This window comes from Exophiala aquamarina (assembly GCF_000709125.1).
Source record: "Exophiala aquamarina CBS 119918 chromosome Unknown aczIA-supercont1.4, whole genome shotgun sequence".
In the NCBI taxonomy this organism is placed as follows: Eukaryota; Fungi; Ascomycota; class Eurotiomycetes; order Chaetothyriales; family Herpotrichiellaceae; genus Exophiala; species Exophiala aquamarina.
In genome coordinates, this window is record NW_013550584.1 from 1,220,890 (window position 1) to 1,244,818 (window position 23,929).

The 23,929-nt window shown below is 50.5% G+C and overlaps 10 protein-coding genes across 10 annotated transcripts; 8 read left to right on the forward strand and 2 right to left on the reverse strand.

Annotated features, from left to right (window-relative positions):
- Nucleotides 1–642: 642 nt before the first annotated feature.
- A1O9_05555 (uncharacterized protein) lies at nt 643–1,716 on the forward strand (the record flags this gene model as incomplete). The annotated part of the gene is made up of 2 exons (XM_013404773.1): nt 643–937; nt 992–1,716. 2 exons carry the CDS (start codon nt 643–645, stop codon nt 1,714–1,716), a joined length of 1,020 nt encoding a protein of 339 aa, XP_013260227.1.
- A 1,514-nt stretch (nt 1,717–3,230) lies between these two features.
- A1O9_05556 (peanut-like protein 1 (cell division control like protein 1)) lies at nt 3,231–4,743 on the forward strand (the record flags this gene model as incomplete). Its single annotated transcript, XM_013404774.1, has 3 exons — nt 3,231–3,528; nt 3,588–4,054; nt 4,108–4,743. The coding sequence occupies 3 exons, from the start codon at nt 3,231–3,233 to the stop codon at nt 4,741–4,743; spliced, it is 1,401 nt and encodes a 466-aa protein (XP_013260228.1).
- Nucleotides 4,744–6,113: 1,370 nt separating this feature from the next.
- A1O9_05557 (uncharacterized protein) lies at nt 6,114–7,092 on the forward strand (the record flags this gene model as incomplete). Its single annotated transcript, XM_013404775.1, has 3 exons — nt 6,114–6,193; nt 6,252–6,490; nt 6,545–7,092. The coding sequence occupies 3 exons, from the start codon at nt 6,114–6,116 to the stop codon at nt 7,090–7,092; spliced, it is 867 nt and encodes a 288-aa protein (XP_013260229.1).
- A 1,073-nt stretch (nt 7,093–8,165) lies between these two features.
- On the reverse strand, nt 8,166–11,846 carry A1O9_05558 (uncharacterized protein; the record flags this gene model as incomplete). Its single annotated transcript, XM_013404776.1, has 1 exon — nt 8,166–11,846. The coding sequence occupies one exon, from the start codon at nt 11,844–11,846 to the stop codon at nt 8,166–8,168; it is 3,681 nt and encodes a 1,226-aa protein (XP_013260230.1).
- A 1,292-nt stretch (nt 11,847–13,138) lies between these two features.
- A1O9_05559 (uncharacterized protein) lies at nt 13,139–13,887 on the forward strand (the record flags this gene model as incomplete). The annotated part of the gene is made up of 6 exons (XM_013404777.1): nt 13,139–13,309; nt 13,372–13,473; nt 13,526–13,607; nt 13,661–13,738; nt 13,791–13,807; nt 13,867–13,887. 6 exons carry the CDS (start codon nt 13,139–13,141, stop codon nt 13,885–13,887), a joined length of 471 nt encoding a protein of 156 aa, XP_013260231.1.
- Nucleotides 13,888–14,508: 621 nt separating this feature from the next.
- On the forward strand, nt 14,509–15,510 carry A1O9_05560 (uncharacterized protein; the record flags this gene model as incomplete). Its single annotated transcript, XM_013404778.1, has 2 exons — nt 14,509–15,211; nt 15,341–15,510. 2 exons carry the CDS (start codon nt 14,509–14,511, stop codon nt 15,508–15,510), a joined length of 873 nt encoding a protein of 290 aa, XP_013260232.1.
- Nucleotides 15,511–16,336: 826 nt separating this feature from the next.
- On the forward strand, nt 16,337–17,629 carry A1O9_05561 (uncharacterized protein; the record flags this gene model as incomplete). Its single annotated transcript, XM_013404779.1, has 1 exon — nt 16,337–17,629. The coding sequence occupies one exon, from the start codon at nt 16,337–16,339 to the stop codon at nt 17,627–17,629; it is 1,293 nt and encodes a 430-aa protein (XP_013260233.1).
- Nucleotides 17,630–18,379: 750 nt separating this feature from the next.
- Nucleotides 18,380–19,410, forward strand: A1O9_05562 (uncharacterized protein; the record flags this gene model as incomplete). The annotated part of the gene is made up of 5 exons (XM_013404780.1): nt 18,380–18,448; nt 18,502–18,577; nt 18,626–18,939; nt 19,078–19,176; nt 19,240–19,410. The coding sequence occupies exons 3-5, from the start codon at nt 18,847–18,849 to the stop codon at nt 19,408–19,410; spliced, it is 363 nt and encodes a 120-aa protein (XP_013260234.1). The 5' UTR covers nt 18,380–18,448; nt 18,502–18,577; nt 18,626–18,846.
- Nucleotides 19,411–19,668: 258 nt separating this feature from the next.
- A1O9_05563 (uncharacterized protein) lies at nt 19,669–21,101 on the forward strand (the record flags this gene model as incomplete). The annotated part of the gene is made up of 2 exons (XM_013404781.1): nt 19,669–19,841; nt 19,898–21,101. The coding sequence occupies 2 exons, from the start codon at nt 19,669–19,671 to the stop codon at nt 21,099–21,101; spliced, it is 1,377 nt and encodes a 458-aa protein (XP_013260235.1).
- Nucleotides 21,102–22,579: 1,478 nt separating this feature from the next.
- A1O9_05564 (carbonic anhydrase) lies at nt 22,580–23,730 on the reverse strand (the record flags this gene model as incomplete). Its single annotated transcript, XM_013404782.1, has 2 exons — nt 22,580–23,232; nt 23,589–23,730. 2 exons carry the CDS (start codon nt 23,728–23,730, stop codon nt 22,580–22,582), a joined length of 795 nt encoding a protein of 264 aa, XP_013260236.1.
- Between the last annotated feature and the right edge of the window lie 199 nt (nt 23,731–23,929).

Here is a 23,929-nt window from a genome sequence, read left to right on the forward strand (position 1 = left end):
TCTTCCTTCTGGGTCAAAAGTAGTCCCTTAGTGCGCTGCGTGGAAATGCACTAATTCTCATATGTGGCCAAGCTATTCGGCGGGAGGTTCTTTGTGACCCTCTGATTGGAAACAGGAGATAGAGGCCTGTATGTTCGTGGTGGATGATTGCTTTCTTCTGCTGCTCATCCCCCAACAAAAAATAATAATGCGAGTTGGACAAGGCTGGCCAATCGGGAGGGGAAGAGTGCCAAGTCAGAAAGTTTTGCGGCGGCGAACTTCCAGTTGCAGGCATCGGGATTATCATTCTCTCGGTACTCCTCTGCTCTACTCAGGGATCTGCGCACTTACTCCATCAACCAGGATTCGTGCTTTAAAAGTCGTTTAGGGTGCGTGTAGCCCTGCCATGAGCTTAAGCTCTAGATTGTCTAGTTTGTTCTTTCAAGACACCTCGAATGAGAACAACCCGCGCAATGGCTATCAGACCCAACCGGGCCTCGACCTCGACCTCGACGGCGCACGACAGAAAAAACGGCTGCGGACTATGGAGAAGTTGGCGGAGGAGGAAATCGATATTGAATTAAAACGGCCTCCTTATTATCAAGTAGGTGCAGTCCGCAGCACGCGTTGCAAGGTAATTTGGTACTAATCCGTCCGCAGTGTATGCTGGCAGGTGGTATCGGAGGCACGACGGGCGATATCCTCATGCACTCATTAGATACTGTCAAGACGAGACAACAAGGCGACCCTCATTTCCCACCGAAGTACTCATCCTTGTCGGACTCATATATCAAAATTTTCCGGCAAGAGGGTTTTCGGAGGGGACTTTATGGAGGCTTCACTGCGGCGATGGTTGGGTCCTTCCCGGGCACCGTGGCTTTCTTCGGATGTTATGAATATTGCAAGCGGAATCTGTTAGACAGAGGACTCAGCCCGTCTGCGGTGTTTTTGGCGAGTGGTAAGGTTCAACTTTGACTATGACGAATGTTCACGCACTTACGACCATCACCAGGTTTTCTCGCCGACCTAGCTGCTTCGATTATTTACGTACCTTCGGAGGTGATGAAAACCCGACTACAATTACAGGGTCGATACAACAATCCATTTTTCAATTCCGGTTACAACTACAAGTCAACGTGGGATGCGGCTAAAACCATTGCGCGAACCGAGGGGTTTGGTGCGTTATACTCCGGGTACAAAGCCACCATCGTTCGAGATCTGCCATTTTCAGCCCTGCAATTTGCTTTCTATGAGCAAGAGAGGAGATTTGCACAAAGTTGGATGGGAGATACTGACATCGGGCTGAGTCTCGAGGTCTTGACGGCGGTCTCAGCGGGAGGCATCGCGGGAGTGATAACCTGCCCACTCGACGTTGTCAAGACTCGAACACAAACCCAAATAACGCCGGACAATCATGTGCAGAACAGTCAGGCCGCACATATGGAAAAGACCGCAGCAAAGAGCCACAAACCGCCTGGCCCTGGCCACAAGCAGACGCGGCTTTTACACTCTGGTCCACGGACAGTTCCACGAACGACGCCCACCTTGGATACATCATCTGTGTTGACCGGACTGAAACTCATTTACAAGACCGAGGGCGTGCCTGGCCTGTTCCGGGGAGTTGGGCCACGGTTTGTGTGGACAAGCGTTCAAAGTGGAACGATGCTTGTATTATATCAATATTTGTTGAAAGAGATGGAGCGATTTCAGGCGAAAGAGGGTCCAGAGGCAATATGAGTACACACCTACAGTAAGTAAGCTTGGACTGTACTCAGTGCCTCTTAGCGATTCTGTAGAAAGTCGGTGCGGCCGGTGAAAGGACATGGCATTTATTGGGCGTTGAGCAATGCATAATGACCGCAGCCAGGTCAGGATACCCTGGGAATAGACTTTGCAAAGGGAGCTTTCTAAATCGAAAGATCAGAATGGGTGGAGAGATAGATATTATCTTTTGTACTATAGCAAACCGCCGAAACAAATCAGCTCTGTCACACATACCATATGATCCTATCACAGGGGCCAGAAGTACTGAGTATTTGTGGTCGTATTTGTGTTTATCCGGTTGGTAAACCCAATGGTGGAACGGTGCCCTGTTCAACAGCTGCACGTTTCAGGACTGCCACGAGAGATTGTACGAGTATGTGTGACTGCATTGAGGCTCACGTGAATGGCGTTCGGAGCTGGAATACGCGGACATGGGGAAGGCGAGAAGGGATCAGGGGTAAGGACCAAGGAACGGCCTTTCGTTGGGTTAAAAGCAAGGAGAGTAGCAGGGCATGGTTGGTGGGCTCTGGTGGACAGTGGGGAGGCTTTGGCGGGCATTTGGTGGCCTGCAGACACCGGGAGGCTGCCCCCTAAGGACGGTTGTGGGCTAGTGGCAAGCCCAAGCTCCGGGCGTGCAAACGCACCACCGCTAACCTGGCTAACCGGGCTAACCACCACCCAATGCTGATCCCCAATCAAGAATCCCTCCTCGTCGCCAGAATTGGACTTGGCGTGTCCCCTTTTTTGCAGAAGTTGAACTTGTGGCAGCAGCCAGTTCGAGCAGAAGAGACTGTCTTACTCGTACTCTGTACCGTGCAGACAACAACCGCATTACATCCTTGACTTCTTCATCATCTCTGTGGTCGAGCGCATCTACTTTTTTCCCTCACATTCGCTTGATCTGCTACCACACTTGTGATATTGCCATCCCCCTGTAACTCTAACATTTCACACCACTCGGACTTCAGTAAGTTTCCGTTTCTACCACTGCACTGAATCCAGTTCCACTCTGGCCCGTCCTCTCATGCCTACTGCGGGAGAAAGACAATTGGTCGCAGGCAATCACCACTTCCTACAATCCTCAACTCGCGTCTTCACTCCTTTGTTCATCGCAGTCACTCTTGTCGTGCTGCTAACCCGCTTCACTTGCAGTTACCCTTCACTTTTTCGCCTTTTCAGTGCTTCTTGCACACGCACCGTCTGACGAAATGGGTGAGCCATGACCTCCTCTCTTTCAATCACCGTCTACAATCTCTTTCCATTGTCCCTCGAGACTACATACATTGGTCCATATCTTGCCGCGAGCATATCGCAACAAGTCAGGAAGAGCAATGATCAACACGCCTTCACAGCGGGACGGTGGCCTGAGCACAGACCCGGGCGACCCCAACTACTTTCTGCATCCTCCCCAATTGCAAAATGAAGAATCTTTCCATCCCATCGTGACCCCTTCATCTTGGACATTCCCTTTCCCAGTGGCAGAAAACATGACCGATGCTGACTCGAGCCATGAAAATTTAGCTGGCGTTGGAAATGGCGTCCGGTCTTCTCCCTCCCCCAACATTCCAAATGGCAAACCCACCTCCCCCTATGTAAAGGAAAGCACCCCTACCCCTGTGCAGACCGTCAGCTCCAAAGATCCCAAAGCGGCTGCGGCTGCGGCCAACGACATGCGAAATGTTGTTAGAAGAAAGTTGACCGGCTACGTTGGTTTTGCCAATCTGCCCAACCAATGGCACCGGAAAAGTGTGAGAAAGGGATTCAACTTCAATGTCATGGTAGTCGGTATGTTACACAAAATCTTCCTCTGATGATTTCTCACCCTGACGCGACGTCCCCCATAGGCGAATCTGGCTTAGGAAAGTCTACCTTGGTCAACACCTTGTTCAACACCTCCCTTTACCCTCCACGTGAGCGCAAAGGTCCCAGCTTGGACATCATTCCCAAGACGGTGTCTATCCAATCAATCAGTGCTGATATTGAGGAAAACGGGGTTCGCCTGCGACTCACTGTCGTGGATACTCCTGGCTTCGGCGATTTCGTCAACAACGACGATTCATGGAGACCAATCGTGGAAAACATTGAACAACGATTTGATGCTTACCTAGAGGCTGAGAATAAAGTCAATCGTATGAACATTATTGACAATCGGGTCCATGCCTGTGTCTACTTCATTCAGCCTACCGGCCATTCTCTCAAGCCTCTAGACATTGAGGTCATGCGCCGTCTGCACACCAAGGTCAATTTGATCCCCGTCATTGCCAAGGCGGACACCCTGACAGACGAGGAAGTTGCCTCATTCAAGCAGAGAGTGAGAGATGACTTGCCCTAAACTCCGGCCGCACAAGTTGCTAACGAGAGTAGATTCTTGCTGATATCCAGCACCATTCCATCCAAATCTTCGAGGGTCCCCGATACGAGTTGGATGACGAAGAAACCATTGCAGAGAACCAGGAAATCATGTCCAAAGTGCCCTTTGCCGTGGTGGGAGCCAACTACGAGGTGACCAACCCAGAGGGCCGCAAAGTTCGTGGCCGCCGTTACCCATGGGGTATCATTGAGGTGGACAACGAGGAACACTGCGACTTTGTCAAGCTGAGACAAATGTTGATCCGAACGCACATGGAAGAACTCAAGGAGCACACCAACAATGCACTGTACGAGAACTACCGTTCAGACAAGCTTATCCAAATGGGTGTCTCGCAGGACCCCAGCGTGTTCAAGGAGGTCAATCCTGCTGTGAAGCAAGAGGAAGAACGCACATTGCACGAGCAAAAGCTTGCCAAGATGGAAGCGGAGATGAAGGCAGTGTTCCAACAAAAGGTGCAAGAAAAGGAGAGCAAGTTGCAACAGAGCGAAGAAGAGCTCTTTGCCCGCCACCGCGAAATGAAGGAGCAACTTGAACGACAACGAGCGGAACTAGAGGAGAAGAAATCACGCATCGAACAAGGACGACCTATCGAAAAGGAGGGCAAGAGAAAGGGCTTCTCTCTTCGATAAGCGTTGAGTGGAGTGTGAGCACTCTTGGTTGTCTTTATGTTTTTTCTCACACCATCAACTGTTTCCAGTTTATCCAGCGACGAGACGATGAAGGCGATTCTTTCGTTCCGAATGCGTATGCTCTTTGGCACCTTCTACTCATACAGACACCTACCTACTTACGTTCTTTGTTATCGTCTGGCGGAGCGGCAGACTGGGGCTGTTGCAGTCGCTACCTAATCAAGAATACATGAAATCCACGCGATGGGGAGGGGTTGAAAGGGGAAACCTTGGATTGTGCATAATGTGAAGAAGGTCCAATTTCTACTGATCAGGTTCAAGACTCGCTTTCATCCAAGCTGCATTGGAGGAAGACGGGGCGATCGCGGCCTTCTCTTTGCTGCAATCATGTATATTTCTTTTCATGTGTTTGCTTTGTTTGAGCGAAGAAGATCAGAAGGGGAGGCGGGAAGGACAGGCAGGCAGGCAAGAAACGACTTTTCTTCCTGATTGCTTCGGAAAATAACAGCTGGTATTTTTGAGGCAGCAGGACAGGCTGCCTGTTGTACGTACCTAGCTGGCTAGACTCCAAAAGTGTGATTCAAGAAAGTCTCTTAAGGGATTATCATCTGATCTGAGCTGCCCTGATACATACTGTCTGTAGGTATCTCATGTATGGGCCTGCCATGCCCTGATCCGAAGCGATTCCGTGTCCAGTACCCAACGTATCTCGTATCTAGTCAGAAATCAAATGCAGCAGCCTGCCATTAGTGTACGCGTAAGTGCGTAAGGCCGTGTGAGAGTGTTTGTCTGAGGGCGTGCCTTGTTCGTGTGACATGTGCAGAAACAGCACCTTCATTCGGACCGAAAAAACCAAGACTATTGGAGATTGACGTATCCCTGAAAATGTGTGAAAAAGTGCGATATGTGCCTGTCAGTGACTTGGTGGCTGAAGAAGCGGCCGCGGTTGACATCATAACCCCAAGAGCCCGACCTCACGCCCACGCCCACACCCACACCCACACCCACACCCACTGCCAGTAAGTGCCAGTGATGGCGTAACTGCCCACACACTGACCAGCAGACCGTCACTGCACCAAAAACTGCTTCTACTTCGCTTCGTGTTGAAGCCACCTTCCTCCTACTGTACACCTGCCACTTCCACTGGCAACCTCCATCTTTTCCTGCCTCGTTTGCATACTTGTACTATCCATCTTCCTTGCAGCTGCCTCAACCGTTCTCTCTCGTTCCTTTCTACACTTCTGTGCCTATTGCCTCGTCACTGCCCCTCCGCCATCTCTACCCAACCTTCTTTCTCCAAGGCGAGCAACCTGATTGCCATCCACCTCTCTTGACCGCCCCTCCTCCAGAGTCGTTCCAGCTTCAAAGCTATGGCACCCCCACCATCAACACCTCCCGCAGACCTGCCTCTGACTGCCCGACTCCAGAAGCTTGCAACCACCTTGCAATTGTAAGAATAAATCTATGCTGAAGTGTCCCGCGCAGAGCTGTCTAACCCGTCTGTCCAGCGCCTGGTTTTTGGGCCACTTTACCCTCCTACTTTCTGTCTTCAGATACGGCTTGTCCTACATCACATTCAACTCTGCCTCCAAATGGTCCAGCTTTACCTACCGCCTGGCTTTTCTCTCTGCTGTCGCCACTTACGGCATCGTCGTTTTCAAAGCCTTCCGAGCTCGTTTCAAGCCTGGTTCTAATCCCACCGCTTTCGCTCTTCAGCTGCTCTCTGACGAGAATGTTCAGTACCTGCGTAAGTCTTGGCCCCATCCCCCACCCCCAGAGTACATGCTAATGCACTGAGCAGTTATCAGCTTGGTTTGGCTCTACTCCAGGCAAATTCCCCTGGCACTCCTGCCCTTTACGGTCTACTCGGTCTTCCATGTAGCCACCTACACTCGCACCAATTTGATCCCTGCCTTTCAACCCCCAAAGCAGCCTGCAGGCGCCACTCCTACCTCCCCAAGTTCCGCCAAATCTCAATCGCCTCTTGGCAATACCATTGGGAAGTTCGTCAAAGAATATTATGACACCTCTATGACCTTGGTAGCCGCGCTCGAGATTGCCCTCTGGGCGAGGCTATTTCTCTCTGCCTTGACTTTCACCAAGAGCGCTTGGATTCTGTTGGGCATCTACACTGTCTTCCTTCGCGCCCGTTACCAACAGAGCCATTTTGTTCAAGCTGCCTTTGGTCAGTTCGGTGCCAGAATCGATCAGCAGGTCCAGAACCCCAACGTGCCCCCGGCTGTCCGACAAGGATGGGAGACTATCAAAGGCCTTAGCCGCAAGGCTGTGGATGCCACAGACCTGAGGAGATACACTGGTGGTGCTGCTCCCCAGAAGAAACCTCAATAAGTGAGTATCCGATCGGGATCGAAGCAGTACCACTCGTTCCCGTTCAATAGCTCTTTTATGCAAATCACGCTGAAGAGCTGTAGGGAGACAGTTGCGAAAGTCCATCACAATATCCGCTGCAAATGAGGAGGCAGCGGCATGGTCGTGGTCATCATGCCAACACGACACTGCAAGTGAACGGACCCAGTAATTTTCGAAACTATGCGTGACGTTGTGGCGGGCTTTCACTCTTGCTTGGAGAGCTGTCTTACGAAGTTGTAGCAGCTGAGATTGAAATGGATGTGAGGAGTGTTGAGACAGCCCCCTCGCTCTGCGGAATTTGGTGTTGTCGCCCTTTGAAACTCATGGCGAGTTGTGTTAGACGGGTTCCACATTTCATACTGAGCGAGGGGTTGGATTCTGTTTGGATTGGAGAGAGTGTTTGGGACGGATCGCGAAAAGAAGCTCAAAGAAGCTTTCCACCGTTCCTCGATGCCTTTTGAGTTTGTTCTGCTTTGTCGGCTATGGTTCAGATCATGTTACTCCAGTGGTTCACGGAGAGGTTCGTTCATCAGTCAGTATCAGCAGGCCAAGTACTAGCACCCGGTCAAATAGTACAGGACGAGAATGTTTGTCGGTTTTTGCGCTGTCCGACTCCCACAGGGAAACCAATCAACTTATATCTTGTAGTCAAACAACTATATCTTGTAGTTATGTCATGGTTGTTGAAAGTACCTATGGAAACTTTGATCTCGTGTGCCTAGTGAACTGTGCATTGTATTGTATTGTATGGAAGCTAGGTATACCGCGACGTATTACATAGTAGCTATACTTCTTGCTCTCGTGGTCTGCTTCTGCTTGCACAGTCTCCTTTTTGCCTCTTGTCTCGCCAACCCCATCTGGTAGTAGGCATGTAGGTACGTGTTGGTATAGTACGCTGGCGTTATTGTGTTAAGAAATACTACCTACCTAAGATAAACGAGGAGCTCGGTTCAGGGGGTACTCCTCCTCAGGCACCGCCAATAGACAGCGGGCAGGGTGCGAAGGTGTTTGTTCTTAGCCAACAATACGCCATTTCATCTCGTCGACTTGGCTCAATCATCGTCCTCCGCCTCGGCATCCTCGTCTTCATCTCCCTCGTCTTCAGTCGGCGCCGCGCCTGAAGGAGAGGCTGAGGCTGAGGCTGGAAGTGAACGTGACATTGAGCCCGAAGTCGAGGCGAGATCGGCGCCTACGTCCGGGTCGGCATCGGCATCGGCATCGGCATCGGCGTCCTCGAGGTCCTCATCTTCTTCAGAACTGTCCTCGTTGATTTCCACGTCTTCGTCGTTCGGGTCGTCGATGTCCGGTTCTTCCTCGGAGTCTTCGTCCTCGGAGTTCGAGCTCGATACCGCGGCCGTGGATGCTTCTTCTTCGTCCTCTTCGTCGCTTGAGCTGCTGCTGCTGTCGCCACCTTCCTCTTCTTCTTCTTCTTCTTCTTCTTCCTCTTCCTCTCTTTTGTCCGTACCTGTCTCGGCGTCCACATCGATCTCTGCATCAGCACTATCGCTTTCCGCTTCTGCATCGTCGTCCTCGTCCTCGTCATCTGCAGCGTCCGACCTTGCAACGCTAACCGTCGCAAGGCGACTCTTGCCTCTTCCACGTCCACTCCTCCTCACCGGCGTGTCCGGCGGTTTGTCGGGACTTGCGACCCGGCTGCCATTCCCGTTGGTAAGAATCGCACTGCCGCTGACGCTACCGTTGACGCTCGATGCGTTACGCGGTGAACTGCGCACTGCTACCGGTATTGAGGGTGAGCCGTCGCTGCCATTGGCTTTTGGAGTGCCAAATGCCGTTGCTTGAGTCCGCTTCTTGGTGCTACGTTGGCGGAGCATGGCTGGTGGGATAGGTGGCTCGATTTGGAAGCGTGCTGGGGGAATCTCCAATGTCCGGTAGGTCAATGCGTAGCCGGTAAGGACTTCTTCTGCTTGTTTTCCTTCGCTTTGTTCGCCATCAGCCGTGGTGATTTCCTTATTGTTGCTGTCAATATTTGCCACGCCGTTCAGCTTGATATCCGGTGGGGATACCTCGATTGAATTCCCGCTCACCATCGCTTCGGTGGAAGGTGGTCCAGGCGCGACGATCCCGTTTTCATTGACGAGAGCAGGATCAACTTTAATATCGCCGTGTTCCCCATTAACAGATCCTTGACGAGAGAAGGCTTTGGCGGACTTGGACTTGGAGCGAGGCGAAACATGGTTAGAGTCTCCCGTATCTTCAGGTTCCTCTTTCATGATCGCATCCTTTGATAATGCAGCTTCGTCATCTACATCCATCTTGTCACTTTCGTCGTCCCGTGGTGCAATTGCATGTATTGGCTGTCCATCCAGTGTTGCCTGGTCACTTCTACCCATGATGTATGGCGTCCAAACCAGCTTTTCAGGTCTCAATATACGGTGGTTCTTGCTTTCAAACTCGGCCACAATCCGTTCGTATAATTTCTTGTCGTAACGTACCGCATACGTTTTCGTTACTGGGTCTCGAATGAATGCGTAAAGCCGCTCTAGTGAATGAATGATGTCGTCCGCCGTCATTCCCGTCCGTAACATCAGCGTCTTCGTAGAGAACGGTTTCGTGCCCAAGTCTAAAAGGTGTTGTGATATTGTGAGATCCCAATATGATCGATAAGCCGTTAGACCCATGTCTGACAGTGGTTTCTCCGGTGAACCGTCTTTTCCTTCGATTCTCGTCAAGAGATAAGAGAAGTCGATCAGAAACGTGGCATAGCCCTTCCTCTGGTGAATCGGCATGACTAGAATGCAACTGACATTGTTTTGACTGGCTGGCCTTTTCTCTTTGCTGAAATACCCGACGAAATGGTATCCAAATTCATCGTATTCCGTCAGAATGTAGAAGAGAAAGGGCTCCACATCATAGTAAAGCGTTTTAGATCCAAGAAACATCTTTGCCATCAGACACAGACACTGGCAGTATTCCGTTTTCTTGCGTCCGTCGACTTCCCATACCGAGATGGTTCCATCTCGATAGATCTCATCGCCTGGAGGGTGTTTGGCTGGGCATTTGAGTTTGTGTCGGTATGCAACGAATTCCGAAGGGAGATATTTCAGACAGTATTCACAAATGAATAACCTCGACTCATGGGAGTATTCTTCCGGGTAAGGAGCAGCATAGAACGTGTCTATGACAAACTTCCCAAACTGGATGCATTTGATCTTACTTGGCGGGCCGGATATGGTGGTCTTCGGTTTAGCGGTTGCACTGTCCCCGTTGATCTCCGCCTCGGCTGCAGCAGAAGTCTTACGTCGTTCTTCTTCCGCTTCTTTTCGCGCAATCTCGAAGATTTCTCGATCTTTCAATTGTGGCAATGATCGTGACGTGTCTGCTTCTCCTTCTGAAAGGATACCGCCATATGGTTTCGCATTGAGTTCTGCCTCTCGGTCCGTGAATGCGGAGGGGAAAATGAGGTGGTGAGTCGGTAACGCAGGGAATTTGGGGACATGGGGTTGGAAAATCGGTGGCGGAATCTTCGGTGCTCTCTTCTTTTCCGTTGTTCGCGGCGCCCTCCTCCTTCCAGGCCGAGGAGGTTTGTTCAGGATTGATTCAATCTTTGATTGCTCAAGGCGAAATGCGAGTATGAATTTGTAAGGTGGAGGTTTTGCGAATGGGCGGTGCTGCAATATCCTTGCGACAGGTAATGTTGACTTCTGATTTGCTCTTCTTGTCGAGTGTGCAACTCCTCTATCAACCTCGGCTTTACTGTCCGTCGTGTTGGCGTCGGATGTGTTCGCCAACGCTCGAGGGGTGGCTTTCCGACGCCGCTTCTCAGACATTGGTGGAGGTTCTTGCGTTGGTGATTTTCTTTTCCTGAGAGCCCTTCCGCCGTCTTCACCTTCTGATATGAGAGGCTGCGCAAATATTGAGTGAGAGTTGGGCTTCTGAACTCCACGTGTGACAGGCAATAAGTCTCTAACAAGTCGGGGAGCGGAATTCTTGGAGCGCGCATTCTGCTCTTTGGGTGATTCTGATTGACCGCGTTTTTTGAGACAGTCCGGGCATTGCCATGCGACTGGTTCGTCCTTCACTGTACCCTTATCTTTAGCACATTGAAGATGAGCCAAGCTGCCACATGAGGTGCACGTCAAATCCGAATCACCGCCATCACTGGGTTCTTTCCTCCTCTTGCAGAACAAACATTCCTGCCTCAATTCGTCGCCTTTGCTGTCTGCTTCACTTGACTCTGATTCCGATGATGTGCTGTCCTCATCACCACCTTCCGATTCTTCGGTGCTCTGCACTTGCTCGCCGCTTTCGTCCCCCTCTTCTTCTTCTTCGTCCTCGGCAGCGTCCTCGGCAGCTTCCTCGGCAGCATCATCGGTTTCACCTTCTGCGTCTTTGTCTTCGTCTTCGTCTTCATCCGGTTCAGCCTCCGCGTCTGCATCATCCATGGTGACAACTCCCCCGGGATCTGCCTGAGTTCCGGATTCCGTCCCTGCTCCAGCATCACTGAGACTCTCCTCGGCTGATCTTTGAAGCTGCTCCCCAAGAGCACTATCATCCGGGTTCGGCGCATCTAAATCAGGTTGTTTCGAGGCTGACATTCTATCTGCGCCACTTGCTTGGACTACCGTCTGCTCCCCAGCACCCTCGGCATTATTAGGTCCAGCCTCAAGGTCCGAGATGGAATAGGGATCAGGCGCCGAAAGTACTTGGTCATCTGTAGTCTTGTAGTCGGTTGTGGACACTTCGTCCCGGCCCTCTGAGAGAAGTGCCGGCATATGTCTAACCTATAATTCTGATGTCTTCCACGGCTTTGACATGTGCCTGCGCTGCACACCCTCCCATTCCCTGTGATACCGAGGGACTATGAATGTTCAAATCCAAGTGATTGTAGCCTGCGATTCTTTATGCGACCAATGCTCAAGTGCCAATTCAACCCGAAAGGCTGAAGAACTCACTTGCTATTTTGGCTCTGAGGGAGGGCGCAGTTTCGCTAAAAGGTGGGTATGTGGAGAGTCGACGCGTCAGAACAACACCAACAAGGATAAGTTGTTCTTTTAAACTTGTGATTTAAGAGTTGGGCATCTCTTTACACGTAGGTAGTACTTTTGCGATTACAAATTCCTGGTATGGGTATCTCTAAAGAATCCCAGACATTGTATTGATGGTAGTCCGTCCGCCCTGCACTTCTGAATCCCGAGATCGCAGTCACGTGACTATAGTTACAAATTACCGGGGCTTAGCACACGAAGGGGGGGGAGATGAATATCACGTGGTCAACGCTCAAGGCTTAACGCCAACCTGCTTACACACTCACCCACTTCCCACCCTGAATTTCCCTAGTACTCCTTTCCCAGGACGTGCTGTCCGTGCATCGGAGGCGACAATGATGGAAAGGGCAGTCACCCTTTGAATGTTGAGTGGGACAAGGCTGCGCAGTTCGATACAGCTCAAAGCTGATCTCAGATTTGTTACACTTACTTATACTCCCCTCACAATCGCAGTTCTACAAAGTGAGCAACTGGCAAATCAAAGCTTGAGCTATTTATTCTTTCATGCACCCGCCAACTTAAGTTATAAGATCATGTCGACTATTTAGATTGCATACTGCGTACGTAGCTTACTGAACTCATTAACTCATTATTCGCAATCATCTTTGCTGTGTCAGAGAAGGCGGTTCCAAACTTGCCAGTGCGTACCTTGAATGTCGACCAAATCGCCCGAATAGACGAAACTTCAAGAGGCGAAGAATATAACTCATTTTAGGCGAAACAGCAGGCCATATTTGATGTGCCAAAACCTCCCTCCAAAAATCTGTCAAATACTCTGAGTTCATTTCCACTGCTTACTTGTTCTTTATTAGCATCCATGGATTAGGTCCATAGTAATCTTGTATCCTAGTAGTATATGGTTAGGTGGCTAATAGTCATGTCAACTATATAACTAGTTAAACAATCATGTCTAAGGCGACGATCAGGTGAAAATTAGAAAGTCATTTATAATAGCGACTGTCAGATAACAATTCTACAGCCAGTGTCTGAAACATTCTCGATGAGTCACGTGAGTCAACATGAGCCTTCGAGCCGACAGGGCGGCATCACCCTACCTCCTAAACAAGCGTGAGCCAAGCGCCCTTGAGCCAAACCTTGGCATTGACCTCGAGCTTCACCTGCGCCGACATCCTTCGCTGAACATAGCCAGCGAGCAACGACTTCGAGAAGCTCTCCAAATTGCTCTCGCGGTATCGGAAACAACATACAATCAATCACCTTATAAAGCTTCTGAGGCTTACCATACCCAGAGCAAACGAATTCACGGATCCATCCCCAACCTGCCACCGATATGGGTGTACCTTTCGAAGCAATTATTCCCTATGTCATCATGACAGCAATGTTCGGCGTGACAGTGCGTACACTCGGCTAGAGGTAACATTCTTCTTTGCTAAAGAGTTGAACAGGGGGCTGGCATGGCCACAGTCAAATGGTTCAGAAACGACGGGAAAGCACCACGAAGACAACTAGATCTATGGGACAGACAGAGTGAGAGCCGTTTGGGCCCCGCATGGGTGTCACTTACTGACCAGTGATGGCAGTGATGGAGCGAGACTACAGATTAACGGGCAAGTTCCGTGGCCAAACAGATAAAGCTGAAGCACCTCTAGGATATGAAGGTTCGTTGCGTCTAGGATGGGACTTCCATTATATTTTGCTAACACAGTGCAGTGAACAGCGGATGGAAGGTTTGTCAAACACCAGTCTCGACACTTTCCACCCTTTCAACGACTAACCATCCGTCCAGATCGAGCCTCGTGTTATATAAATTTACTTCCTTTTTTTGTTTGCATCAGCGTCGAGCCACGTCAACATGTACATACAATGATCAAGAAAGTGTTTCAGGGCGTATGCGAATGTCTGCCACCTGAGTGGTTTGTAGGCGCGCTACGGAAATGGGATGAGCAGTCCCGATTGAAAAGATGAATCAAATCAGGCGTCCCTTCAACACTGTTGTTCGTGTTTCCCTTGGCGTGGTAACCTTTAGTCAGCTGGAATTTCCAACTTTCCTCCGGTTGTTATCTAATATCTCTCCGAACGTGAATGCCACCTGTGCGGTTCGACTTCCGTATGTGCTACCAGGAAGGACGCCTCAGGCGAATCCCTTTTACGCTCTGCTCAATCATGGCACAAGGCCCGTTTCAATCTTGCCAGCTTTGACAATCAAAAAAGTCCGCGGACGGACAAATAAGAATGCTCATTATTAAGAATGACTCAGGGTCCACGGAACTGCAGTCTTCTTGATTTCGCTCCCAGGACCCATTGTGGTTCTATAAGATCTAATGGATCGAACAGCAATGATTTCTAGATTCCAATTCCACATTCGTTCCATCTGACCAGCACATCGGTCTTTTCCTCGAAACGGACTCTAATCTATAACTTCGAAAAAATGGCGGCGAAAGATGAGATGCCGGCATTTGTATCGTTCACGAAAAAGTGGCACTCGGAGCCATCGCCCTCGATATCTCCCGAACGACCCGAACTGTCGGCAAAGGGGAAGAACGTGGTTGTCACAGGGGGAGGAACCGGGATTGGCAAGGCGATCGCCACGGCATTCGCGCAGGCAGGCGCAAAGTCCGTGTCCATCTTGGGTCGCAGAGTGGACAAACTGAAGGAGTCCGCCGCCGCGATTACCGCCCTTGCACCCAAGGAAACCCAAATCTTGTACAAGCAGGCGGACCTTCAAAATCGCGCCCAGGTCGACGAAGCACTCAAATCTATAGCCGACCAGGTCGGTAAGATCGACGTCCTCGTCTCCAATGCCGGCTACTTGCCACCACCAGGAGCACTAGCGACCTACGATATAGAGACCTTCATGTCGGGATTCGAGCTCAATGTGCGCACCGCGTTCAACGTGATCCAAGCATTCATCAAGCTGGCGGCGCCTGACCCCGTGCTTATCAATATCTCTACGGCCATGGCACATTTCGAACCTGCCCCCGGTATGAGCGCCTACACGGTCTCCAAGGCGGCAAACCTAAAGATGGTGGACTCCTTCGCCAAGGAGAACCCGCAATTGCACGTCGTTAGCATCCAACCTGCTTGGACGCCCACCGATCTCAACGGTCATCAGGAAGAGGCGCCTGATAAAGGTATTGTTTTCCACCCCTTCTTCCCCCTTGTCATCCAGCCCCGCCATGTTCCAGAGACCCAATATTCCACATAAAACATAGCTCAGGACCTACATTTTGCTAACCGTAAACCCATCCAAACTTACACAGTCGAGCTCCCAGGCCACTTCTGTGTTTGGCTCGCATCTCCCGAGGCGAAATTTCTCAAGAGCAAATTTGTCTGGGCCAACTGGGACGTGGATGAGCTCAAGGCGCGCGCGGAGGAGATTCAGAATAACAAGTTTTTACTTGCGGTTCATCTCGACGGAATTGATATGTGATGGGATCAAAGGGAGCGAAAATGACGCCGTTCAGCAGATCTATCTCAAGGATCTATCTGAATGGTTCAGGTTTTCTTTGCTTGCACGTACAGTACTCTTCCGCTTATAACTGAGTTTCTCGTATGCTGGGAACGTCATCATATCAGGGGCAGGAGGATTTGTCAGCAGTGAAACTCCGCGGACTTTAAGGCTTCCCTCCACTCCACTCTGGGAAAAGGTCAGCCTTACCATATCACGAAGAAGCGTGAATTTTAGTTCTTGCATGCTCACAGGTATTCAAAATCAGCTTCATTGACATCCTTATTTCGTCTGTAGGGCCTATTGGTGTCGAATTTATCCAAAGAGTCGAGTTTCTTTTTCGCTGTCATAGCTGTGCGCCCACGCTCATCCTCCCGCACAGCGATAACCATGGGCGACGCAACGACCCGTCACCCGGGGATTGGTAGAAGGAAGGTAGGCTTTCCTGAAGAAAGGAATTCGTTTTATGGAATGTGCTGATCAACTCGAATCTAAAAACGGTAGGCATGTGACCTTTGCAACTCCAAGAAAATCAAATGTGATGTGAAGAAACCTGAATGCTCGCACTGTGTGCTGTACAAGGCGAATTGTACGTTTACGCCACAGCCGCGGAGACGGAAGAAGGAGCACGGCGCCCAAAAAGAGTAAATCCTCCTAAAAGTCCCTGCGCATGATTCCATAGTCCCAAGTCATTACCATAGGCCATGGTTGCAGGGCGTGTCAATGGATGTTATACTAACAGTAGTGCAGCTCAACCAAGGACGGCGTTCAACCCGAAAGCCCGGTTTCCCGGGCTGAAGCAAGACGAATGCGAAAGGATCACGGCTTGTCAAGAGAAGCAACTTCAAGGACGTCCCGGTCTCAAGCTGGAGGGCTGTGGGGACTCTCGACGTTGGACATCAAGCAAGATGGGACTTTCAACGATATCTACTCCTGTTCACCCGTCGACAGGGCGACGGAGATCACGCTTGATAAAATCCAGTGCCTCCCACCGCTTCACGAGACTCTCCCTGTTATTGAGGCCTATTTTGCCAATGTCAACAGTGCAATGCCACTCTTCCACGAGGGCAAGTTCATGACCATGGTTTGGCAATGGTATTCAGAGTCAAAGGTGAGGCAGAACAGCTCTAACTGGGCAGCGATCAATGTTGTCTTCGCTCTGTCGCTTTGGCATGACCTGTCTCGGAGAACACCGGATGATGACCGTTTGATGTGCCAGTGTATTCGCAACGCACAAACGGCGCTACATGCGTCCACACTCACAGAACATTCGCTGTTGGACCTTCAGATTGTCGTGGGCCTCGCAATGCTGTTTCAAGCAGGGCCCAATCCTCGTCCTACCAGCATTTTGGTAGCAATGGCCGTCAGGATGGCTCACCGGCTGAGATTGCACACCAAAAACCAAATAACACAGTTTGATGCCAGCACAGCCTGGGAACGGGATCGAGTCTTTTGGATCGTCTATGTGCTCGACAGGGACATCAGTCTTCGCCTTCGAGACCCCTATCATCAGCAAGATCATGACATGGATGTCGACCTTCCAGACTTCAAGAGCATCGACGAGAGTGGCGGCATAGTCTTTGGGAACGATGGCACCACCTGGATCAACTTTCTCCTTTGTCGGATCGATCTCGCGCGAATCCAGGCCAAGGCCTACGACATGATGTTTTCAGTCCAAGGCGAGAAGTTGGAGGGAGCTCAGAGAGAAGCAGCAGGTGCGGAGATAGCCTTGATGCTACGCGAGTGGAAGGAATCAATTCCCCAGCAATTCCAACCTGGTGTGCTCTCAGCCCATTCGTTCGCCCCATCCGTACGGTTTTTGGCATTGCTGCATTTCAGCTACTACCACTGTCTTTACCTCGTTCGTGGCATCTTCTCGCACGATTCGGGATGGATCAGGCGATTGACGCGGTATAGCGATCGCTACGCCGTTGAGCATTGCGGATCTAATCCAGATAATGACTACTTGTCTCCTCTACCATCGAACTGGTTCGAGGGCGTGCACGCCTCGAGGGAGTGTATGAGGCTGTTCCATGTGGTAGATTCTAAGGATCTCGCCCTTGTCGGGTACGCTTTCCTGAAGACTCACCTCAGCTTGTGAAATTAGCACTAATGAGTCCCAGGAATATGTCTTGTACGTATATGTCGGCAATGATAGTTCTTATTGCCAACAAATTGACGACCTCCGAGCATAGCTTCAGTAATCAGGTCGAGGAAGACGATCTCCTGATTGACGAAGGGCTTGATTTTGTCGACCACATAGCCCGAGTTCTGGATGACGAGAGACTTCTAAGATTATGTGCTGGCTGCCACGAGCTCAATGCACGTGCAACGAATGCAGTCATGAGTTCGAGATTTGGCGGGACTTGGAAGTCAAAAGTGACCTTACGGCCATGGCCCACCTTGGACGATTTCTATACTACGACATTCGGGCAGGCAGTCACCCACCAAGAAGAGAACGGCTTAACTGACAGCTTCGCGAACTGGCCATCTACGTTTGCAAGGCTTGACGAGCTGGGTGTAGTAGAATCAACACGATCAGCGAACGATGGCCCAATACCCAGATACCTGGGGCTAATTCCTTGATTCGTCCGCCGGGAATAGTCGGTGGCCGATTCCGGGCACATGGGATCTGCCAAGCAAACCCCCTGTACAACAACTGTAAAGTGCTAAAAGCCTAAGCTTTAAACCCTCGTTCCAAGCCACATCATCGAGACACTCATTGATTATGCTGATCGGTATACGTCGTATGCATCTGAGTAGTTTCTCGTGGAAAATCCTTCCCGGTTGGTCTGTCGAAGTATCAGGTCAGACCAGAGGTTTCGGCAGATTATCCACCCTCAAGATGAGCGTAGATCTAGAAGGATCCAGTGATTTGCAGGACAAGCTGCGTCGACTTCAAGAGTTTTCAGCCTGCGATGTAAGAATCGCCCTTCTTTGGGACACCTGTTGTGCAGCCGCTCATGAGGCCAGGTGTCGGATGCTTTGCTCAAACTCCAAAAGGTCAAACCTGGTGAGGTTGCGCGGGCAGGTTTTTTAGCAGACATCGGTAAGCCAGAAGCGGCCATCGATTGAACTGGAGTTGTAACCAAAAAAGTACCCTTCGTTTTGCCGCCATCGTCACAAAAAGACCAGGGGAAGATTATAGCTCCCGCGTGCACTTTGAAGCTGGTGTCCAAGCAATCGAAACCAGACACCTCACCACCAACCGAAAACCTTGTTCCCAAGGGTAGCCACTGGGTCGACCTGACGGAGCCCGGCAGCATCGTTGTTATTGAGCAACCAGAGGGACAGAAATGCGCAGCAGTCGGTGGAATAATGGCCCAAAGGATGAAGGTCAGAGGGGTGGCAGGCTGCGTAGTGGGCGGACGAGCAAGGGACCTGGCAGAGCTGCGAAGTTCCGAACTCCCAGTAAGTGTCAACAAAGGATGAGAACTACTTCCCGGCTTTACAATCTCCTTGTTTTTGAGTTGAGACAACTCAATCCGTCAACTATTGAGCTCAAACATCAAATTGATAAATAGTCAAATACTTACATTGGATGTCCAGATATTTGCCAAGGGACGGTCCACAGTTGGGACAAATGCTGAATCAGTCGTGTATGCACGCAATATTCCTGTGTCGATCACCGGAGTGGAAGTGTCTGCGGTATGTATTTCTTTGAAAGGTTGACCGTACTGGAGACGTGGCGCTCACCATGTCTATGCCTAGGGCGATATTGTCTTCCTAGACCCTGAAGAAGGTGTCGTTGTAATTCCACGGGGCCTTCTTGATGGGACTCTGTCCCTGATGCCCAAGTTGGTGTCAGCGGATGATAAAGTCAAGGAGGCAGTGATTGATGGCATGACAGTAGCCGAAGCATTCAAGAAATTCCGTGGGTGAATTCACTTCACCAGAGGTAACTTTACATCTCGTGTTCTTTTCGCGGTACGCCTTGTGTGCACTGTGGGTGAGGAGTTCACCTTCGCGCCTTCCAGTTCAATCTCACATTTGCTTCCCACCGCGTCGCACCTGCGCGTCATGATGCAATACAGTTTTGTCGCGTTCTTCCACTGCCAGTGCCGGACCGCCCACGCGTGACGCATTTTATCTTCAATACTACAAATAACCAGGTTTCATATCATTTTCATCTTACTCGAAATGAGATCGACTAAGTCTCTCGATCTGCCTCGCAGTCCTAAGCGGCCTATTGACAGCACCGATATCTCATCGACTAATAGTATGATTCCCCCTGTCAAGAAATCCTGCCTTGCCAATCTAGCTGGCTCAATGATGCCCAAGTTCGCAGGTTCAGGCTCTGTCGACAATCTGCAGTAAGCGAATAACCCATCTTCAACCTCGCGCGCCCTGCTAATCTTTCTTGCGAAAGGCGCGATCTCCCAACCTCACACGACGTCGACACCGTCTCAGCATATGAAATCACGACAGAAGTGATTGACGACGATGCCCTGATGGTTTTCGCTTCCCCACTTGCCATTGATCCAGCTCCTGGCCTTCCTTCACCGCCACCTTCTGAAGCAAGAGCCTCGCCGGCTACAGACACAAAATTGCAAGCTCCTCGTGGTCCACCGAAGCAAATTTTAGATCTCCCAGACAAAGTCCTTGGCAAAATCCTCATCTACGTCCTTGTTCCACCACGACTGGAGAATGAAACTGTCCGACCTTTCTACAAGAAAGGAATGCTCGCCGGGTACATCAGAACTGGAAATGAAATTGAGACCAATATCGGACATGAGGTCACCAAGAATAACATCGACATTGCTCAGACCATGCTGGTGTGTAATAAATTCGCAGAACTCGGTCGAGAGGCTTTCTACGGAAGTGCGTGGTTTCAATTCAGCGATCCTGATGCCTTCAAGTGGTGGTTGAGACATATCGGCACCAAGAATCTTGCGCACGTTCGAAAACTCGCGATAACCGTCTATCCCGGCTTCACCACAGCTCACGCCATCCGAAGCGTCTTTGACTTGAGTGCCGAAGAGAAATATCTCCAAGCTTTCCAGGAGTTACGCAGAAAACACAAGCTGCATTATCTTGAGGTTGTAGTCATCTCTCGCGACTACTGGGGTAGATCGATATTGATCGACTCTGCCGACCATGACGAAGTACACAAATATCGACAACTCCTCCTGGATGAACTTCTGAGATATCGCAACCTAAGAATGGCTAAACTTCAAGACACCACGCGATTCTGGGGAAATAGGGAACAACTGCGTCAGTGCTCAGTGCTTTTGTGTCGGAAAGAGGACGTCGAGAGAGCAATCTGTAAGCCTCGCACCAAACGCATGAGTCTGGCAAGGTTGATGGAAGAGATTCGAGTCAACCGGGAGCTAGAGGAAATGGCTTCACGAGGTTCGGTGTATTATGACGACGATTATGACGGAGTGTATCCTGCCTCTCGTCAGATGAGCCGCCAGAGCGAGGGAGGTATCAACACTAGAATCTACCACGCGCAGAGTCGACCAGCCAAACCGATGAATTCACTCTTGTCTTCTAGCCTGAAAGGCAAGAGAGCCAACACATACTCGAGGAAAAGTCGGCGTTCTGCACTACAACACGAGTTGTTTCGTTGATCGCTGAGCGGGAAAGGCAATCGACATTACTATGCATGGCTCTCAAGCCTTGGCCGTTAGGGAACTTCGAGGGAGTGTGATACAATTGTTCTTCTCCCAACGGGAAGAGCTCGAGATGGAGGACATATTGGGGTAGAGTCAATGCAAAACTCTAGGAACATTAGACATTTCGACACTTCTGAGCACAATTGGACCTGAGCCGACATTTGGCTACGTCAGTCGTTGAATAGGAGACAGCTGAGACAGTGTATCAAGTACGGCTTCACAGATCGCCCAGCCGGGATCACGCTACATTGAGCGGCAGTTCATGGTGTTGCTTGTTCTGAGCTCGATTGGTCAAAAGAGGAGGCGTTCGAGCTACCATTGGTTGACGAGATCCCCAGCAGGAAATGGCCATCGTACCTCATGGATAATGAGCAAACCATGACCTGACCGAGCACGCTGATAATCGGGTACACTAGCTACGACGTAAATTGAAAATGCCAATGACTATGAGAATGGAAAGCGAACGTCCTTGACCTGACTCCTTAGGTACCTGGCCAGGCAGATACTCGCAGACTACAGAATTGATGCCCAAGCCGAGAGTGCACGCTTGCTTGCCCGGCTGCTCGTTCAGTCCAACTGATTTCCAACCATTCAAGCATCATCATCATACCATACGGCACTGACCGACCTATAGGGGGCACAACGCTCCGTAGCTTTCGATCGGTGACTCTCTTTTCCCCTGTCCGTTGCTGACACGTAGACTAACTACGACCCACTGGTTAAGGTCGAGTCACAAGGAGACAAAGACAGGTATGGAAGTATGTAACCTTGCACTCATGGTAACTATCTCCCCATTACCTTCAATTGGTAGCGACAATTCTTTATACTATTCATCTGACCGGGCGGGGGAGCCGGACTGGTGTGGCCGCTACTTATATTTCTTCAATGTCTCTGCAACAATACTGGCCTGATCTCCATCAGGCAGGAGTGCATCAGCAAAGGAGGGACATGGTGGAGATGAAAGACAGAGGTAAAAACAAAAACGACTGCGTGCACCACAACCCCAATTCCCGGATGAGCCTGTTGACCTCAACCCGGGTTGAAAGAAGGGGTGGCCAAAAAAAAAAAAACAACCAAGCAAAAAACAAGTACCCTCTCAATTCGGAATGGATGGCCAGCTGTGGCATCATCTAAGCTTCGGACAAACGAAAAGGGGCAGTCAGTGGCCCTGACATTTCTGTAATCACTGGCCAGCCATCCTGGTAGCGTACACTGGTGCAGGCAGGTGACCCTGCCTGATGTAACAAAATTCCCTCTCCCAAGAAGTAATGAAAATCAATCAATCGACAAGTGACGGCAAACATGCGTCTTTCTGTACCGTTCTGCCAGTCTTATATCTTATCGAGGTGTCAGTTTGCCCTGTTGTGCCGAGAGGGGGACGGTATTCGAAGAGGAAATTCACCATCATTGCTAGTTCTGGGCGTCGAACGATTCTAGTCCTCTGTTTTGAAGGACACAATGCGGCTCTTGACGATTTCTTCCTCCTCCTCGATGTCCAACTCTCGCAATTCTCCGGTACCGACATTGTATATGAGGCCATGGACCTGAAGGCCGCGCTCGCTCATGGCATCGATAACAATAGGATTGGAGTGGAGAACTTTGACGCCGGCGCGGACATTCAGCTCGACCATCTTGATACCCTTCTCCGTCTCATTCAGGGTGTCCAAAAGGGACAGGTTCTCCTGTCTGAGTGCCCGCAAAGGCATCAGCCAGGTGTCGATGAGGCCAAGTTTCTTGTTCCCTAGTGCGGCGGCAATACCACCACATGAGGTATGACCACAGATGATAATGTGCTTAACCTTGAGATACTGAACGGCATACTGAATGACGGACAGAGAATTGATGTCTGTGTTGACCAGAATGTTGGCGATGTTGCGGTGACAGAAGATCTCACCCGGCTGTAGGCCTAGGATGGTGGTCTCCGGGCATCGGGAGTCGGCACAGCCAATCCAGAGAATCTGAGGGGATTGGCCTTTTCCAAGGGACTCGAATAGTTCAGGTTCTGTTTCGGCGAGAGATCGTCGCCATAGACTGTTGTTGTTGAATGCCTTGGTATAGGCATCCTCAAATGGACGTCCATTCGTGACTGATGATGAGAAATAATATTGTCAGTGGTAATGCCGGGCACGGTCGAGAATAAGAAAGTTTGCCAGCAAGTTTGACAGCTCGTGGATGGAAGATGAAGGGAAAGAACATTGAGTGGACCCCTGGTCATGTGACTGCCGATTGCGAAATTGTTGAGATCGACATTGTGAGCTGCAGGAACATTCTGCCAGCGGAGAATAGACAACGGATGCACCTCAGGAGAAGAAATGGTGTATACAGGAGTGAATTGTAGAGGCTTTCACAAATAAACATGGAGATGAGCAGTGGAGATGTACTGAGATTGGGTTGGGTTTTTCGAGATCTGAGATAAGCGAGGAAATAGGTGGCAGGACTTACTTAGAGGCATGGTGAATTCTTCGTCACTGGAGTTCTCAGGGCCGGCGTTTGCTTGTGCAGTGTCGTTTTTCTGGGTGGTGCCGTTTTCCTGTGTAGTGTTGTCTGCCGGGGGAGCGGCCTGAGGATCTGAGGGCGTCGCCATGGTACTATATACTGGCCCAGGGAACGATGTATGCAATTGGGATTGGGATTGTAAGCGAGAAGAGAGAGGAGGTGATAGTGTTGAAAGGAGGAGGGTGGATTTGGGAAGCGAAGCACCAGTGACGCCGCCGGATCTACGGTGCAGCTGGGATCTTGGAAGCTCCTTCTTTGGCTGCCGGGCTTTGGGACTAGCCTGAGCC